Source organism: Silurus meridionalis, chromosome 25 (genome assembly GCF_014805685.1).
Source record: "Silurus meridionalis isolate SWU-2019-XX chromosome 25, ASM1480568v1, whole genome shotgun sequence".
NCBI lineage: Eukaryota > Metazoa > Chordata > Actinopteri > Siluriformes > Siluridae > Silurus > Silurus meridionalis.
This window is the reverse complement of record NC_060908.1, coordinates 10,344,197-10,363,680: the sequence shown is the minus strand read 5'-3', so window position 1 is coordinate 10,363,680 and position 19,484 is coordinate 10,344,197. Positions and strand designations below refer to the sequence as shown.

The 19,484-nt window shown below is 41.3% G+C and overlaps 1 protein-coding gene across 3 annotated transcripts in view; it reads right to left on the bottom strand.

Annotated features, from left to right (window-relative positions):
• Nucleotides 1-19,484, bottom strand: part of coro1cb (coronin, actin binding protein, 1Cb) — a 57,689-nt gene that overhangs the window by 9,035 nt on the left and 29,170 nt on the right. Inside the window, exons 2-7 of one of the 3 annotated variants that reach the window (XM_046839145.1) lie at nucleotides 18,413-18,612; nucleotides 17,109-17,231; nucleotides 16,889-17,018; nucleotides 9,883-10,064; nucleotides 7,229-7,348; nucleotides 759-863 (exon numbers count right to left, since the gene is read on the bottom strand). In XM_046839145.1, the coding sequence (XP_046695101.1) occupies nucleotides 759-863; nucleotides 7,229-7,348; nucleotides 9,883-10,064; nucleotides 16,889-17,018; nucleotides 17,109-17,231; nucleotides 18,413-18,610 (858 nt within the window). In that variant the 5' untranslated portion in view covers nucleotides 18,611-18,612. Of the gene's footprint in view, nucleotides 1-758; nucleotides 864-7,228; nucleotides 7,349-9,882; nucleotides 10,065-16,888; nucleotides 17,019-17,108; nucleotides 17,232-17,259; nucleotides 17,784-17,889; nucleotides 17,984-18,412; nucleotides 18,613-19,484 lie in introns of those variants that run through there. The other 2 variants (XR_006924368.1, XR_006924367.1) reach the window with 2 other exon arrangements.

The following is a 19,484-nucleotide window of genomic DNA, read 5'->3' as shown; positions in this document are numbered from 1 at the left end:
TCAGGTACATTTGTATCAGAGTCAGAACATTATTTACCATGCTAAACTAAATTCTACAATATTAGGTAATATTAGTATATATTAGGCATAGAGCTTTGTTAAAAATAATGAAAAAAAAAAAGGCTATTACTGAACAGCCTTTCAATTGGTGCTGCTTTCCATTTAGTCTTGATTTTAGTTATGCTGTAATAGCTAGTCTTGCCGGAGTCCCTACTTGCACCTTGATCAGACTGTACATTGTCCTAAACATTTAGTTAACATAAAGTACACTTAATAATCCCCATTTCTTTCTCACAGTCACCCCTTTACTCTCCTTCTCTCTTCCTTTCTTTCTCACTCACTGTCGAGTTAAACATGCTAATGAGCTACCAGTGACCAGTGTTTCTGTCCCTTTCTTCTCTTCAGTCTGCCTAAATAATCCTAATGCCCTACTTTTGGATGGAGTTCTCTTCAATTGGAGGCACTAATATCGTGAATTAAAACTTCACAACCCTTTTATTTCTGTAAAGCTGCTTTGGAACAAAGTTCATTGTTAAAAGCTCTATACAAATAAAACTGAATTGAAATTAAACACTAACATTAAATTACCAATTACATGTGGAGGGAAAGTTACATTTAATGTTAAAGGGGTAATTTAATGTACAATATAAATAATACCTCAAAGTAAACATTAACACAGTGGCCAAAATATTAAATATGCAGCATCCAGTTGAACAAAGTTGCAATGTGTATTAAACGTGTGTGTAAATGTCTCCTACCTTTCCACACAGGTAGACAATGTTAGTGTCTGGGTCATAGAAGGGAAGTAGCACTCCATTGCTGGTATCCATCTCGTGTACTGAAATTGGTTCATCCATGTTTTTCTGCAAATTATAATATCATGTTAATTGTCTATGCATGTTATATGTAAAATATAAAGAATGATACCTAAAGTGCACAACGTTTATTAACTAACTACATACAAATTCAAATAGAGTCAAACTCACAATGAACAAATCTATTTCTCATTCATGATACATGTCTCTTGTCACATCAAAGCAATTTAGCTGGAACATAAATTGTGGAAAAAAAGGAGTGGAATACTTTCTGACTATACTGTATGTATAGGAGTGAATTTGGGGATTATGGTTTGCATTTGATCAAAAAGCTGCTTGTGGCAGTTAGTGTGGCCAGACAGTATTGCTTTTTAGTATACTCATTTACACTCTGTAACTTTACACCAGGGGTGGCCAACCCACGGCTCACTTTGGCTTTGAAGAGAACTCCATCCAAAAGTAGGGCATTAGGATGATTTAGGCTCTCTTAGGATGATTTAGGCTCTCTTTGGCTGGTTTCATGCGGCTCTTACATTCATATCGAAGTTTGTGTTTGTGGGTTTTTTTTAATGTGTGTGTTCGCTTTGCTTGAGTCCAATACGGTACTTTTTAAGACTTAAATGAGCTTGCCCCTACTGGGAAACTTTGCGGTATTTTCATCTCACGCACATGCGCATTTGACGAAAATACCGCATTGAACTCAAGCGAAGTGAACACGCACATAAAAATAAAAAAACGCAAACAAAGTCTGTGTTTTCTACCTGAAATCAAAGCACCAATCTGTTCTGATTGACACCCATGTCAAAGAATTGCTTTGAGTGGCAACAGCGGAATACGAGCCAGATTTGAAGGGGATTGTTCAAGGCAAGGAATGCCAAAAGACCCACTAAGTAACATGCATAGTAAAAGAAAAACTCTATTGTAAATTATTAGGGCCCGAGCACCGAGGAGCAGGCCAGAATGGCCTGCACCGAAAGGTGCAAAGCCCTATTGTTTTCGCTCGGATTTAATTTTTTTTTTTTTTTCAACAAATGGCCATTTGGGGTCCCTTAACATGCTCAAAAACTCTTGAAATTTGGCATACACGTCAGAGTCATGGGGCCCTAGGGTCGGGCCAAGGCTGGAACATAGGCGTGGCAGGGGGGCTCTGAACTTTTAAATACTCCTCCTAGGATATTTATGCGATTGACACCAAAAGTGGCGAGACATTGTAGATGATAAATTGCGAAGGGATTTTTGATATCTCAAACGCTGTTCCCATGGCAACTCGTCAAACTTTACTTTCATTTTCAGGCGTATTTAAGCTCTTGCCATGCACTTTGGGTGCCTTAACATGCTCGAAAACACCGGACATTTGGCACAAACGTCAAAGTCGTCTGCCATTAGGACAGATTAAAGGCTGGAACATAGGCATGGCAGTAGGGCTCTGTAGCGCCCCCTGTAATGCAAAAACAAATATTGGTGCACAGATCAGGCAAACATGTACGCACATGTACGAGAGTTGGTATGTATATAGATCTCATCGACCCGAACAACTTTCACAGTCAAACCTATTAGCTCTGCCCAACAGAAAGTCGGCCATTTTGGATAGTTTCAAAAGTGCATGTGGTGAACTTTTAAATACTCCTCCTAGGGAATTCATGCGATTGACACCAAAAGTGGTCAACATGATGCCGAGACATTATAAATGCTAAATTGCGAACAGATTTTTGATATCTCAAACACTGTTGCCATGGCATCGTGTCAAATCTACTTACATTTTCAGGCATATTTAAACTCTTGGCATGCACTTTGGGTACCTTAACATGATCAAAAACACCGGAAATTTGGCACAGACAAAGTCATCTGCCATTAGGACCGATCAAAGGCTGGAACATAGGTGTGGCAGTAGGGCTCTGTAGCGCCCCCTGTAATGGATGTAAAAATTTTAATTTCAGGCATATTTAAGGCTTTTGGCGTGCTTAGATTAACTTGAAATAGTCCACTGATATTTACCCACTTGATGCACTTGCCCACCGTACATTGTTTTCTGGGAGGCACCATATAGCGACATACAAACGTGCGATTGCCCGCTATCGCTATATTATATATTTTGTCCATTTTTTTTTTTTTTTTTTTTTTTTTTTTGTTTTACACACATTGGCCAATTGGGGTCCCTTATCATACTCAAAAACTCTTGAAATTTGGCACATACGTCAGAGTCATGCGGCACTAGGCTGGGGCAAAGGCTGGAAAACAGGCGTGGCAGGGGGGCTCTGTAGCGCCCCCTGAAATGCAAAAACAAACATTGGTGCACAGATCGGGCAATTATGTACGCACATTGCACGAGACTTGGTACGCATATAGATCTCATCGACCCGAACAACTTTCGCCTTCAAAACTATGAGCTCCGCCCCAACAGGAAGTCAGCCATTTTGGTTTGTTTTATAAGTGCATGCGGTGAACTTTTAAATACTCCTCCTAGGGAATTCATGCAATTGACATCAAACGTGTTGAACATAATGCCGAGACATTAACCTTGCTAAATTGTGAAGGGATTTTTGATATCTTGAACGGTGCTGCCATGGCGCGGCGACTAATTTATGGTGAATTCAGAGAACAGGAAGTGTCTAATATCTCAAGCAAAAAATTTCTTATTGGGATGACACGCGGTGTGTATGTTCGGCCAAGGATTCAGATCGCATCGATGTGCCTATTGTGAATCTAGGACATTTAAATACTCCTCCTATTCCTATTCATGCGATTGACACCAAAAGTGGCCAACATGATGCCGAGACATTGTAGATGATAAATTGCGAAGGGATTTTTATTTTCTGTTCCCATGGTAACGCGTCAAACTTTACGCCATTTCAGGCATATTTAAGGCTTTTGGCGTGCTTAGATTAACTTGAAATTTGACACATACATCACATTTGTCGGTTGTTAAGTGTGGACAAAAAGGTCAGACAAAGGTGTGTCTCTTAAGTGGCTCACTAGCGCCCCCGTTTGTCTAAAATGTGGGGTTTTTTTTACCTACAGTCCCCAAATGGGTCAGTAACAACATAAAATAGTCCACTGATATTTACCCACTTGATGCACTTGCCCACCGTGCATTGTTTGCTGGGAGGCACTGTATAGCGATACACAAATGTGCGAGGGTCCGCCATCGCTGCTTGCAGCTATATTTATATTTTTGTTTGTGTACTTGGTTAAACTAGGAGTTTGTGTGTGTGAGACGTGAGATGTTCATTGTTGAAAATGACTGTCCTGTGGTCTTTGTACTGTAGGAGTCAATTTCTGTCATTATGTTGGTGTGTGACATTTACAATAAATCTGGCTGAGCAGAGGTGCGTGTGTGTGTGCGTGTGTTAGGGGAAGGGATGGGTGATGGTTATGTGTGCCCATGTGTATGATGTGGCTCTTTGTGGTAACAAAGTAAAAAAATGTGGCTCTCAGTCTCTGACTGGTTGGCCACCCCTGCTTTACACTCTCTATTCCCTGCGATGAATAAAGTGATCCAACAATCTATCTATCTAGTATTTCAAATAAGTTTTTTAATAAGTGTCACAGCAATACTCTTAATGTCATAATACTTTCTGAATGCACTGTAAATATGCAGGTATTGCTAATGCTAATGAGAATGCTAATCTAATGGTGAGTTGTACAGTGCTACAGCTCAGTTTACTTTCCTTGTTTTTTAACTGTTAGAATGGTAATGACAGTGTTAATCATTAAACATAAATGTGTTTACGTTCTTTAAGTTTTTATAGTAACCCACATAGACCACTGTTTTTTTTTTTTAATAGATTAATCACTTTCGAGGTACCTAGGTTTGGTGCCTCTGTATGTATGGAAAGATAGTAGTATATTTACTACTTTAAAACTTAACATATAAGGGCACCCAGAGGAAGGAGACAAACAGGTTGAATAAACAGGTGCTTTGCAGGTACACTGTATAGACAAACGTTTCCCACTGATATTTCATCTCAATTTGCATTGTTAATATCCTTCACTTTTCTGTGAAGATGTTACATTAGATATTGGAGTGGAGTTGTGAAGATCTGCGGTTATACTGCCTAACGAAGTCATTAGAAATGCCATACGAGGTCATTAGTAAAGTCTGGTACTGATGTGGTGAAATCAGGATAAGGGCATCTGCCAAATGCCATGTAAATAAAAACTAAAGGAGAAAGGGGTTGTGTGAGAAGAGGTCAGACAAAAGCTTGGTGGTGGTGAAGAGATGCTGGATGATAGGGCAACTACTGCAGAAGTGATAGAGACAGTCAGGACACTTGACATGACATCTGAGAGGAGAACAGACATGGTGGTGGAATGAGGTAGTACAGGAAAGCAAAAAGAAAATAAGTTGGCAAAAAAGAATTGGGATCGGCAGAGAGATAAAAAAAAAAAGTAGGCATGAGTACAAGGAGTGGCAACAGGTGAAGAGGGATTTGGCAAAAGCAAAAGAACTGCCATATAATGAACTGTATAAGAAGTTGGACTAAGGAGGAAGAAAAGTACTAATTGGCCAGGCAGAGAGACCAAACTGGGATGGATGTACTGCAAGTTAAGACAATAAAGGATGCAGATGAAAAAGTGAAAAAGTGTGGTAAAGAGAGGGTATTGAGAAGGTTAATTGAGTATTGTGAGCAGCTGATGAATATATGAATAAAGAAAATGAGATCAAGAGAAGGTTGGATGGTGTGGAGATAATGAAGCATCTAAGTACATTGTATTAGCAAGGATGAAGTGAGAGCAGCTATTAAAAGAATGAAGAGTGGAGAGTCGGTTGGCCCAGATGACATACGAGTAGAAGCAAGAAGATGTTTAGGAGAAATAGAAGTAGAGTTTGTTTAACAAGATCGTCTCTGAAGGTGAGAGGACACGTATGGAATGGTTTTTAAGAATAAGGAAGATGTGCAGACTTGCAGTAACTACAGAGGAATAATTATTAGTAACTCCATGAAGTTATGAAAAGAGTAGTGGAAGCTAGGCAGAGAGGAGAGGCCAAGGAAGAAAACAACAGACAAAACATTCTCATACTTTGAGAATGTTGACGAAGAAGTATAGAGAAGGTAAGAAGGAGTTGTGTTGTGTGTTTGTGGATTTAGAGAAAGCATACGAAAGGGTGCTAAGAGAGGAGTTGTGGTATTGTGTGAGGAAGTCAGGTGTGTCAGAGAAGTATGTGAGGGTGGTGCAGAACATGTATAAGTACAGTGTGACACAGTAAAGTGTGCAGTAGGAATGACTGACTGGTTGGGGGTGAAGGTTGGACTGCATCTTAGGATCGGCTCTGAGCCCTTTCCTGTTTGCAGTGGTGATGGACAGGTAGACGGACTAGGTCAGACAGGAGTCTCCATGGACTATGATGTTTGCGGATATTGTGATTCGTGGCGAAATTAGGGAGCAGGTGTAGAAGAGCCTGGAGAGGTGGAGTTACATGCTGGAGAGAAGGGGAATGAAAGTCATTAAGATTAAGACAGAGTACATGAGTGTGAATGAAAGGGAGGGCAGTGGAGTGGTGTGGTTGCAGGGAGAAGAGGTGAAGATGGATGAGTTTAAATACCATGGATCAACAGTGCAAAGTAATGGACTGTTAGAGAATTGAAGAAAAAAGTGCAAGTAGGGTGAAGGGGTAAAGAAGAGTGGTAGGAGTGATAGAAGGGTATCTACAAAAGTGGAAAAGAAAGCTTTTAAGACTGTAGTGAGACCTTCCATGTTTTATGGTTTACAGTCAGTGGTATTGACAAAAAGGCAGAACTGTCAAAGATGCTGCAATTGTCATTGGGAGTGACAGGTATGGACAAGATTAGAAATATATTTATTAGAGGTACCGTGCCGGTAGGGCATTTTTGAAACAAGGTATTATATAATGGCAAAAAGGCACAATGGATGGCAGCCTTGGCACATCTCTCTAGTACTTTCTTACTTTTTGTTTACTTTCTGTGTGTTTGGTTATCCTATCCTAATAACTTACAACTGCTTAACAGTTCACTCCAGACATTTATTCACCAGTTTTACCGAAATTTGGCTCAGTCACTCAATCCCGAAAAGCGGATTACTTCTCTCTGGATTCCACCTACACCGAGCGTATCGTGTAACGGAGCTATCAGGTGAAATAAAAGACGGCAGAATCTGCTTTTACATTAAAGAACATTGGTGTACAGATGTCACAGTGCTGAATAAATACTGCAGCCCAAACTTGGACTCACTGTTCATAAACTTTAAACCCTTTTATTCATCACGGGAAACAAGTTTACATCCCAGCGGGCCAAGGTGAGTGGAATTTTCCAATGCATCAACCCAGTCACAGGCACCTTAAGAGTGCCACAGAGAGACCCCTCAGTAAATACAGAATTGTATTTAAGGATTAGTTATTAGTAATATAACACATCTAGGCTGTACATTACAGAGATGTGTGTCTCAGGCCTCACCTGGTTCCATAAGGCCAGTTGTCTTTCACTCATGCGACTAAAGCCAGTAGTGAAGATGTTGCCATTAGCAAGAAAGATGGCCCTCATGGGCCGTGCACCCTCATGCGCTTTATCCTTCTCCTGTAAAAGACACAGCAAAGAGGTAAGAACAAACAACAGAGGTGCAATTAGTTATTACCACTAAGCTATACAAACTGTCATCTTCACTGTTTCCTGATTGTCAGAAGGGTGGAGTATTTCATTCACTTTCCAAAATACAGGCACAAACACTACCAAACGAAAATGCTATGGCTGTCAAAATTTACGCGTTAATGGATTAAAACAAATTAATTTTAACAGCACTAATTTTTATTAATGAGCGATTGATGCAGCATGCATTTCTGTTTGACTATTTGTATTAAAAATATAAATAAATAAATATTAAAGGTGAAATTTAAACCATCAACATGACACATTTATTCACAACATCCTTTCTTTACTCAGATATAAAAAAAAACATTATAAACTCCACCGAAAAATAGTTTTTAATCAATAAACATTTGTTTTGCTGATGGGCCAAGTCTCAGCAAGCACCAAAAACTGTCAAGATACACACATCCGACAATTTAAACTGTCTGTGTGAAAACACAGCAAAAGTTCTGTTTGGTGTCCTGATGATTTACGAAGGGCTGTCATAAAAGTGTTATAATTGCTAAGAAAAAATAATAAAATGACAACAAACTTTATACCTAAGCGTAGTCCTTCCCTACATATCCTCCACCTAAGGCAAAACACTTTTCCAAACGATGGATGAGCTGGTGGAGACCATTTTTAAAGAAGCCTTCATTCTGGCATCGTTTTCTGAAATGCCTGCCACAAGATGGTTTCTTCAAGAGATGGAAGAGGAAAAATTCACTGGGTGGGAGGTTGGGGGAGTAGGGGATGAGGCAGAATTTCGTACCCCAAGTCACCTGCAAGTTTCACCGGTTCGTGAGCTGAATGGCCTGGCACATTCTCATCAATAAAATAAACTCCCTTCGTGAGCATTTTACAATGCTTTGGTTTTGACCCTCTAGCAGTATTGTGCAGAACTATACTGCGGGTTTTATAAACAAGAAGAAATGTTCATGAACATACTCATTTCCTGAGACATAATAGATGGAAGTACTTTTAATACATGCAGCTAGAAGTAAACTTCCCGGTGACGTAGCATCTCTGAATGGTCTTTCTGTCTTATTGTCTACAGCATTCAAAGACCTTGGTATGATTATTGACCCTCGTCTGTCATTTAAGGCTTTATTTAATCATTTAATGAATAATATTACTAAATATTGCTGAAATTAGAAATATGATGTCGTTACAGGATGCAGAAAAGTTAGGTGATGCTTTTGTTGCATCTAGATTAGTCAACTGTAATGCTTTACTGTCTGGGCGCTTGAGCAAGTGCATAAATAAGCTTCAGTTATTCCAGAATGCAGCAACAAGAGTCCTTAACAGATCTAGAAAATATGACCACATCACCCCTGTTTTAATCAGTCTACACTGGCTTACAATTATATCTTGCATTGATTATAAAATACTGCTACTGACTTATAAAGCACTTAACAATCAAAGCCGCAGTATCGGAGTGAACTTCTTTACCATTATGATCTCTACGCCTACTTACATTAAAAGATGCAGACTATTTGTACCTCAAATAATGAAGACTACAGCAGGAATCAGATGTTTCTCTTATCAAGCCCCACAGTTATGAAACAGCCTTCCAATCAGTGTTTGAGACTCAGACACAGTCTCAGTGTTCAAGTGGAGGCTTAAAACATTTATTTAGTCAAGTCTTTTTTCAGTTAATTTTTTTTAGGTAAAGAAGCAGATCTGGAGGAATCATGGATATAAAGTGTTCGGTGAACTAGGATATTTGTATGCCGTCATGCCCTCAATCTCATGCGTTCACTCAGGTTTGTTGATGGTGGTATAGGATCTGCCCACTTCGTCTCGGCCTGCAACAGTCTGCTACACTGACTCAGGACTACAGTTTGCAATTAATCACCATCACTGCACACCTTAACATCATTTAGCTGTAATAACTGGACATTCAGTGCAACCCAGATGAGGATGGTTCCTTCTAAAGTCTGGTTCCTCTCAAGATTTCCTTATGCCATCTCAGGGAGTTTTTGCTTTCCACATTCGCTACCGGGTTGCTCATTAGGGACAAACTTACACTTATAAAGAACATCTTATTCATTCTTTCCTACCACAATATTTGTGTAAAGCTGCTTTGAGACAATTTCCATTGTTAAAAGCGCTATACAAATAAAAATGAATTGAATTAATAATAAACATAAATTTGCATAAAGCATCCATATTTGTCCATGTAAATGATTAGAGTATTGAAAAACTTGAAAAGTATTAATTTAAGATACATTTAGAACAGGTAAAAATATACAATTAAGTTGCAATTTATCGTGAGTTACCCAATGACAAATCATGCGATTAATCGCGATTAAATATTTTAATCGATTGACAGCCCTAGAAAATACACAATAAAAAATTTAAATAATGTACACTGTATGGTACAATCCCAAGTACAAGGAAAATAAGAATTTGTACTTTAATTCTTGAGTATATTATACTGCCTAATATATACCTAATATCAACATGATCTGTGTGCTACTAACTGCGATAATCTTGGCCTTGCGTGGGTCAATGACGCGCACTTTCTTGTCTTTGCATGCAGTGCAGATAAGGCTGCCATTGTGGTTCCAGCACACGCTGAAGATCATGTCTGGGTGCATGTCATCCAGTGTGATGAGTGCCTCACCCGTGCCCACATTCCAGATAAAAATCACATTGTCACCTCCTAAACAAAGAAAAAAATGGTTTTAGCACATTTTAAGAGTACATGGAAAACTTATCCTCCTTAAAATTTCATTAACATGTAGCAATAAAATGTTTACTAAAATGTCTATGTTCTTGATCAGAATTGATGGAATTCAACACTTTAGCTAAGATTTTTAAAAATATTGCACTGTTTTTTCATTTAACTATTCAGCAGGCAGTGCAGACTGCATGAAAATATCCTATGAAGCCCATGACACAGATCTAACAAACCCCCAGTGATACCCATGGGTTTTTGGCTTCTTATTATAAATCTTACAAGCGGGATGAAAGATTGGTCAAGAGTCCTCAATGGACAATGGGCATTGAATGTGTCATTTTGAGCCACAATCAAACACACATTTCACTAAATGGTATGGTGGGTTTCTGCAAAGAAATCAAAACAAATTGTTTCTTGGACTGTGAGTAAACCGAACCCTGCAAATAGGAATAAGCATGACTGACATTTCAAACTTAAACATATCAGTGCTAGTCATCTTCCACTTGCATTAGTGGTGAAATTTTTAAAACTGCTAACTATAAGCAAAGATTTCTGTATGATTACTCGCATTCATTGTCAAGTATGACTTCATAAATGGACAGCAGAACCGGGGAAGTTGAGTAAGAAACCCAAAGCTGAGCACAATTTTTTTTCCATTGTTTGGATAAGAAGAGTGACATTGATGATGGCATTAAGTTACTGGTGCTAGAGCAAGTGGAATGGATGTAGTGCTATTGTCCAACATTACTGGACAAGATGGTCTAGCTGGGTAAGAACCATTTGGTGGCATATTATGAGAGCAGGTGAGCCCTCATTCTCTCCTCCTTCCCATGTCTCTCCCGTCCTTCTCCAGTCCTTGCTCTTTGGAAACAAACAGCAATCCCCTCAAGACTAGTCACCACTGATCATTGATTTTCTCTTCTCCCTTTTTCAACCCCCCCATGTCTGTTATTGCTACCATTACTTCTCTTGTCAAGATGGCGCCACGGATGGCAGCCTTTTTGTTTATTGTCTGTGTGTTTAGTTACCCTACCCTAATAACTTACACTAAAGACTTGCTTAACATCGGGGAGTTCACCCCAGACACTTTTTCACCAGTTTTGACAAACCCGGAAAGTTATTTGGAGATCTTAGTTGGAGCAGCAGCTACTCTCTATGATACATGGAGGGGATACCGGTGGGGAAAGCGCGCCGGCGCGCTACTAAAGCTATGACAGAGTGGATTTAGAACTGCACTCCCGTTGATTCACCTGGCGAACCTCCACTCACTGCCGAACAAAATGGATGAACTAACTCTTCTTAACGTCACAAACAAAGATTTTGCATGCTCCGCTGCTCTCTGTTTTACTGAAACTTGGCTCAGTCACTTAATCCTGGACAGCGGATTACTTCTCTCGGGCTTCCACTTACACCGAGCGGGTCGCGTAACGGAGCTATCCGACAAAACGAAAGGCAGCAGAATCTGCTTTTACATTAACGAACGTTGGTGTACAGATGTCACAGTGCTGGATAAATACTGCAGCCCAAACTTGGAATCACTGGTAATAAATTGTAAACCGTTTTACTCACATGGAATTTTCCTCATTCATTCTGACCGGAGTTTACATCCCACCTCAGGCCAACGTGAATGATGCACTGCAAAACCTGGCAAACCAAATATCCGGCTTGGAGCAAAAACATCCGGATTCTCTTTTTATTATCCTTGGAGACTTTAACAGAGCAAAACTAACACTTAAGCTTCCAAAATACAGGCAACATATTAACTGTCCGACAAGAGGGAAAAACACACTGGATTATTGCTACACCGTTCTTAAGGACTCGTATCGCTCTGTACCCCAGGCAGCTTTAGGGAACTCTGATCACTGCTTGGTTCATCTTATTCCAACATACAGGCAGAAACTAAAATCTGTTAAGCCTGTAGTCAAAACAGTGAAGAGATGGACCAGTGAGGCAAAGCAGGAACTACAAGACTGCTTTGACTGCACTGATTGGAGTGTCTTTGAGGCTGGAACTGACAGCCTGGATGAGCTGACTGACACTGTGACATCCTACATCAGTTTTTGTGAAGACATGTGTGTGCGATCCAAAACCTTCTGCAAGTTCAGTAACCACAAGCCATGGTTCACAGCCAAACTGAAAAAACTTTGACATGCCAAGGAAGATGCAAACAGAGGGGCCGACAAAGCACTGTACAAGCAGGCCAGAAACCAACTGACAAAGGAGATCAGAATAGCCAAAAGAAGCTACTCTGAAAAGCTGAAAACCTGCTTCAGTGTGGAAAGGCCTGCAAAATATCACAAACTACAGGAGACCACCCCTCCCCACTGAAGCAAACAAAGACCTGGCTGACGACCTCAACACCTTCTACTGCAGGTTTGAGAACAATATCTTCACACCTCTCTTCCAACCCAGCCCAATGTCTGCCGCCATCACACCTCTGGAATCCTCTCTTACAACTCCTCCCAGCACTCAAGTTGCGCTCACGATTTGTGAAAAGGATGTGCATCGGCTCTTTCAGAGACAGAAGACAAGGAAATCTCCCGGCCCAGACGGTGTCTCCCCCTCCTGTCTCAAAGCAACCAACTGGCTCCCATCTTCACCTCTATCTTCAACAGATCACTGGAGTTGTGTGAGGTCCCCTCCTGCTTTAAACTCTCCACAATCATCCCGGTCAACAAGAAACCCTTCATTACTGGACTGAACGACTACAGGCCTGTCGCTCTGACATCTGTCGTCATGAAGACCTTTGAAAAGCTGGTATTGGCCCGTCTAAAGAAGGTGACAGAACAGCTGCTGGATCCCCTACAGTTTGCATACCGAGCAAACAGATAAACTACATTCTGTAACACCTTGACTGCCCAGGAACATATGCCCGAAATCTGTTTGTTGACTTTAGTTCAGCTTTCAATACAATAATTCCAGGAATCCTCCACTCCAAACTCCTAAACCTCACTATACCCCCTGCCATCTGCCAATGGATCACCAGCTTCCTGACAGACAGGAAACAACAGGTGAGACTGAGAGGAAGGATGTACTGCAAGTTAGAGCAATAAAGGATGGAGAGGGAAATGTGTTGACTAGTGAGGAGAGTGTGTTGAGAAGGTGGAGGGAGTATTTTGAGCAGCTGATGAATGAGGAAAATCAGAGAGAGAGAAGGTTGGATGATGTGGAGTTGGTGAAGCAGGATGTAAATAGGATTAGTAAGGAGGAAGTGAGCGCAGCGATCAAGAGGATGAAGAGTGGAAAGTCGGTTGGACCAGATGACATACCTGTAGAAGCGTGGAGATGTTTAGGAGAGGTGGCAGTGGAGTTTTTAACCAGATTGTTTAACAGGATTTTTGAAGGTGAAAAGATGCCTGAGGAATGGAGAAGAAGTGTGCTGGTACCGATCTTTAAGCATAAGGGAGATGTGCAGACCTGCAGTAACTACAGGGGAATTAAGTTGATCAGTCACACCATGAAGTTATGGGAAAGAGTAGTGGAAGCCAGGCTGAGAGAAGAGGTGACCATTTGTGAGCAACAGTATGGTTTCATCCCGAGGAAGAGCACCACAGATGCCTTATTTGCTCTGAGGATGTTGATTGACAAGTATAGAGAAGGACAGAAGGAATTGCATTGTGTATTTGTGGATTTAGAGAAAGCGTATGACAGAGTGCCAAGAGAGGAGTTGTGGTATTGTATGAGGAAGTCAGGTGTGTCAGAGAAGTATGTGAGGGTGGTGCAGGACATGTATGAGGACAGTGTGACGGCAGTGAAGTGTGCAGTAGGTACGACAGACTGGTTCAGGGTGAAGGTTGGACTGCATCAAGGATCAGCCCTAAACCCTTTCCTGTTCTCAGTGGTGATGGACAGGTTGACGGACGAGGTCAGACAGGAGTCTCCCTGGACTATGATGTTTGCGGATGATATTGTGATTTGTGGTGAGAGTAGGGAGCAGGTCGAGAAGAGCCTGGAGAGGTGGAGGTATGTGCTGGAAAGTAAGAGTAACACAGAGTACATGTGTGTAAATGAGAGGGAGGGCAGTGGAGTGATGCGGTTGCAGGGAGAAGAGGTGGAGAAGGTGGAGGAGTTCAGGTACCTGGGGTCAACGGTGCAAAGTAATGGAGAGTGTGTTAGAGAAGTAAAGAAAAGAGTGCAGGCAGGGTGGAGTGGGTGGAGAAGAGTGGCAGGAGTGATTTGTGATAGTAGGGTATCTGCAAGAATGAAAGGGAAAGTTTATAGGACTGTGGTGAGACCCGCAATGATGTATGGATTAGAGACAGTGGCATTGAGTAAAAGACAGGAGGTGGAGCTGGTGGTAGCAGAGCTGAAGATGTTAAGGTTTTCGTTGGGAGTGACGAGGATGGACAAAATTAGAAATGAGTTTATAAGAGGGACAGCACATGTAGGATGTTTTGGTGACAAGGTGAGGGAGGCGAGATTGAGACAGTTTGGACATGTGCAGAGGAGGGACATGAATTATATTGGTAGAAGAATGCTGAGGATGAAGCTACCAGGTAGGAGGAAAAGAGGAAGGCCAAGGAGGAGGTTCATGGATGTGGTGAGGGAAGACATGCAGGTAGTTGGTGTGAAAGAGGCAGATGTAGAGGACAGGGTGGTATGGAGACGGATGATCCGCTGTGGCGACCCCTAATGGGAGCAGCCGAAAGAAGAAGAAGAAGAAGAAGAAGAAGAAGAGAATTGACGCAGCACATAAATGAAAAGATGACATAGATGTTGGTCTTAAAAGAGCCATAAAGAACTGTTCTGTGTGATCTCCTGCATTCGGATTCCAAAAGAAGTCCTGACTGATCGGGACACTGCTTTCATATCACAAACATTGCATGAACTTTATGAATCACATTAAATCAATCCACACGAGCATGTACCATCTACAAACAGATAGACGGGTGACACGGCTTAAACAAATGCTCCAAAACATGAGACATAAAATCGTTCAGGTATAGTGGTTTGTGCCCCTGCTGTTTGCAGTTGGAGAGGTCTCGCAAGCACCCAAAGGGAGTTTCCCTATTTTAACTATTATACAGGCATGAACCTATTGGCATCCTAGATGTCATTAAAGAAAATGTTGAGAAAGGACCTTCCAAGAACAAAATGTAACAAAATTCACATAACACAGGAACATTTGCATCCGGCCCAAGAACAGCAGCCCTGACTGTATAACAGGGGTACTCTGCTATGGGAATTTACATTGGGAGACAAAGTTCTCATTTTAAACCTACGTGGAGTTCAAAATTACTCACAAAGTAGCATGGACCCTTTGGGGTCACATGGCCAGTTGGAGAGGTTGATTACCATCTAAAAAAACCCACAAAGAAAGGTGGTACCTGTGTCTCTGTCAGGGCTGGTAGGACCCAAATGCAGGACACCAACAGGGGGTTAAGAAAGAGTCCTTAATGTAAAACCAGTAGCAGGGAAAAGGCTAAGCAGTTCCAGATTTACAAAAGAGAGAGAAGGATTTCTAGCAAAAGACAATCTGTCAAAGAGTGGAAAAGGATGGCGATTCTTAAATAGTGAGGAAAATGTCCAATGCTCCAGAAATGCTAGAGGCAAAAAGGTGTACCGCTGCCCTGGAAGTGTGAGTCATGAACCAGTAAAGAATGCACCATCAACTGACAGTCTCTAGCAACAGTGGTTCCTGAGAGAAAAAAGCTCGGACCAAAAAACGTTAATAAACCGTCCCGATTCACCTTGTCCTCTGTGGAGACCACCCTTCGCAGTCCCAGAAAGAAGGAGTTTTTTTTGGTGTTATTCACCTCTACCTGTTCAAACCTCAGAAAGCACCATACTAAGACTGGTGGTATGCAGCCACCCATACCAGCTGCTCAAACACAAGAAAAAGGTGGTTTAGGATTAATTTAAGACTATGCTCTACATGGGGGTCATTGAATATGAACAAAAGTTAACAAAAAACAACACAATGGATTCACATTCATTATTATATTTAGAAAATACCAATTTTTATGCCGGTCATATAATTTTATAATTTTTTATAATTTGGTCTGTAAAAATATTGTCCGACATTAAACCGGTCCGTGAAAATATTGTCCGACATTAATCCGGTCCGTGGCGCAAAAAAAGATTGTGGACCACTGATTTATAGTAATAACTGGCAGCAGCCTTTAAAACATCTAAAAGTTGGCCTGAAAATCTTGAGGACTGCAGGATTCACAGCAAAATGCAAAAGTCTGCAACTGGGTAGGTGGAAGTACAGTATTTGGGATTTGACTTGTGTGCATCCCCAAATTAATAAGAGATTAAACCCAAGACCCAATGGAGGTGGCTGGCTATTAGTGTATGTTTGTGCCTAGTGCTTCTGACTGATTTGACCAAAAAGGGAGTGCCAGATCCAATCCAGAAGACAATCATGCCAGTAGGTTTTCACTCAGGTAAAAGGTGTATCAATCAGGCCCCTTTTACATTGGCCTAGCTTCTCTCCTTCTTTTGTTTTATAGATTGATGTATCAAAGAGCAAATGTCTATTTTTAATAATGGACATTCTTTTTCTCTCATAAAAAATGGGAAGACAGCTGGAGGCCTGACAGCAACCCAGCCTAAGTCAGGTGGTTGGGTATGCAGCAGCAGTGGTGTGGTCAAGTAACAGATTTTAATAGGGCAGAGATGGAGGAAACAAGTAGTAAGGAGCACATCCCTAAAGGCAAGGTAAAAAACTTATTAAATCAGGAAGTACAGGTCTTTAAACTTAAAGCAATGCCTAAACTATTATTGCTATACTGAAAAGCATGTTAGTCTAAGCGGTTTGGTCAGTAAAGCGATTTCCCAAAGTCTGCTAGAAAGTTGCCTACCAGCACTCAGGAGGACATTCCGGACTGTGGGGTGCCATGTCACAATGCCAACCCGCTTGGAATGTCCCTCTAACACAACAACAGGCTCTGAGTGTGGAGCAGTAAGTTCATTCTCTGGGATCTGCCACACCTAGGAAACCAATAAAAAGTTAACTCTGCACAGTTTGGCTGGTGCTTTGTTCTTTGTTCATATTACACTCAAATAAGTAGAAAACCATACCATTATGGTACAATCTTCAGACCCACTGGCAATGACGTGATCATTGTGAGGACACCAGTCGATGTCAAGCACAGGGCCTGTGTGTCCACAGACAGTTGGATAGGTTTTATCGATACGACCTGTCTGCAAAAGAAGACAATGAAAATTATATTCCAGCAAGCAGAGTTAATCTAAACAGAAAAATATCTTGCAACATGCATAGCTAAGACATTGAAGTTTGTGAATGTTTAAGATCAGAGCTATATTTATATATTGTCACAGTTCATAGCAAAGATCAGATAACAGACAAGCAGAAACAAGCAAGAATAATTCATGGAGAAGTAATCTAATAAGGAGCAAAGGGAAACAAAATAACACAGCAGAGCAAGTTACTGAAATAATGTCTGCAATGGAGTGGTGAGGTGGAGGACCTAAGTGAAGAAGAGAGGTGGAACAACTTTCATTGAGAAAACAGGAAGTGGAGCAAAGCCCTCTGCAAAGCAACCACCTTTGTGAAACTTGGAAGCAGGCACTAGATCTGCCAAGCAGAATGACTTAGGAATCTGGCACACACGCTGAATAAGACAAAGTCAAGAAGACAGATGGGATGTAACCTGCAGGAAAACATCAACCTTGAGGTCAGCAGGAGCTGTGATGACTACTTCCTCCATGATGCTCAGGAATCTGGCACACCAGCTAAATAATAACAAAGTCAGGAAGTTAGATGGTGATGTAACTTGCAGGACAACATCAACCTTGAAGTCAGCAGGACTGTGATGACTACTTCCTCCATGATGCTGACCTCATGCTTGGTCTTGGTTTGAGAGGCTGCCTCATCAACCTTGTGGTTGTACATCACTGGGATGTCATCACGTCATCTTCCCACAGAAGAGCTACTGAAAATTGTCAGAGTAGACAGGGCATGGCAGCTTTCTGCAATTAGGGCAGCACAATCGCACACTAAACCAAAGTGGGGATGTATGCATCCAAACTAGACCATGGAGCAGTGAAAAAAGGGGTCTGGTCTGATGAATAAAAAATAATTTTTCTGCATCATGTGGCGAGGTGTGGGTTGTTTACCTGAGGATTAAAATGTAGTAAAATGCACAATGAATGAAAGATAAGCCAGAAGAGGGAGTTTGATGCTCTGGGCAATGTTCTGCTGATAACCTACATAAACATTGTTAATTGACACACAGCATAAATTGTTGACTTGGCCTCACAGTTCAATATAGCATCTGTGGGATATGCTGGATAAAGTATGGATTATCTTTCGATAAAGGCCAATCCATGGATGTGTGTGTGTATGTGTATATGCAAGTTACCTTTTGAAGCGGAAGGACAATAAATGCTCCACCTCCACTGGCCTCCACAATAATGGCAACAAATTTGGGGTTGACAGCACAGAAGGCACTGTCCCAGGTGACTCGTGACACCCTGATGTCATCATAGCACTGATCATTTTTCACCGCCTGGCCAAAGACATGGCGAAACTTGCTCTGCCGTACCACACGTCTGATCATCTCTAAAGAAAAACAGATCAGAGATTCATTTAGCAGTCATTACTCTGGCTCACACTGGTTCTTCACAGACTTTCTTTGGGCAAGAAAGTGCAAAGTTGCCTTAAAATTTTTTTCGCAAAATGCTTAAGTTAGAAATGAAAAACTTTGTCTTAAAAAGAGATGTCTCACTAGTTCAGGGGTGTCCAAAATCCCATGTGCATATTTTACAATAAGAGGCACATGACCTTCAAGACAAACTTGACCTTCTGTTGTCAATTAGATGAAACTCCTGTTGTGGTAAATAAATAAATACTATATACAGTGGAACCCACTTATCTTGAACTCGGTTAACTCGACAACCCTATTAAGTTGACGTTTTTGAAGTGGAACCGCCAAATTCTCGCTTTGTCTTTGTCTTTGTATTTGTCTTTTTTATCGGTTATGTCACCAAACCCTAATATCTCGAGCACAAGGGGGGAAAAATGTGCCATTTAACGTCAGTTATTTTGGTGCAGCCGCAGAAGAACTCGCGAAAGTGGCGGAAAAATCAAGCCTTACAGATGCTACAGGTGTTGTGTTGTATACTGGTGAATCTCTGCTGTTAGTTAGTGCACATATGCCTTTTGTTGTTAAATGTTATGCGATGAGCGGAGGCAAAGTAGAAGCCGCGCTAAAAAGCACACGGGAGAACATGGGATGAGCAGCAAAAGCATAGAATGAACAATGGCAGCACCTGCCACGCCGAAGGGGCACATATGGTGCTCGTTTAGCATCATCACCAGCTCCTATTTAAACTTCCACACGCTCACCGTCTCTCAGCGGCTGCTCTTTTCTTCCCAAAGCGCACCGCGGATTCCCCCCGATCCTGCCGGTGTTCATTCTATGATTTTTGATG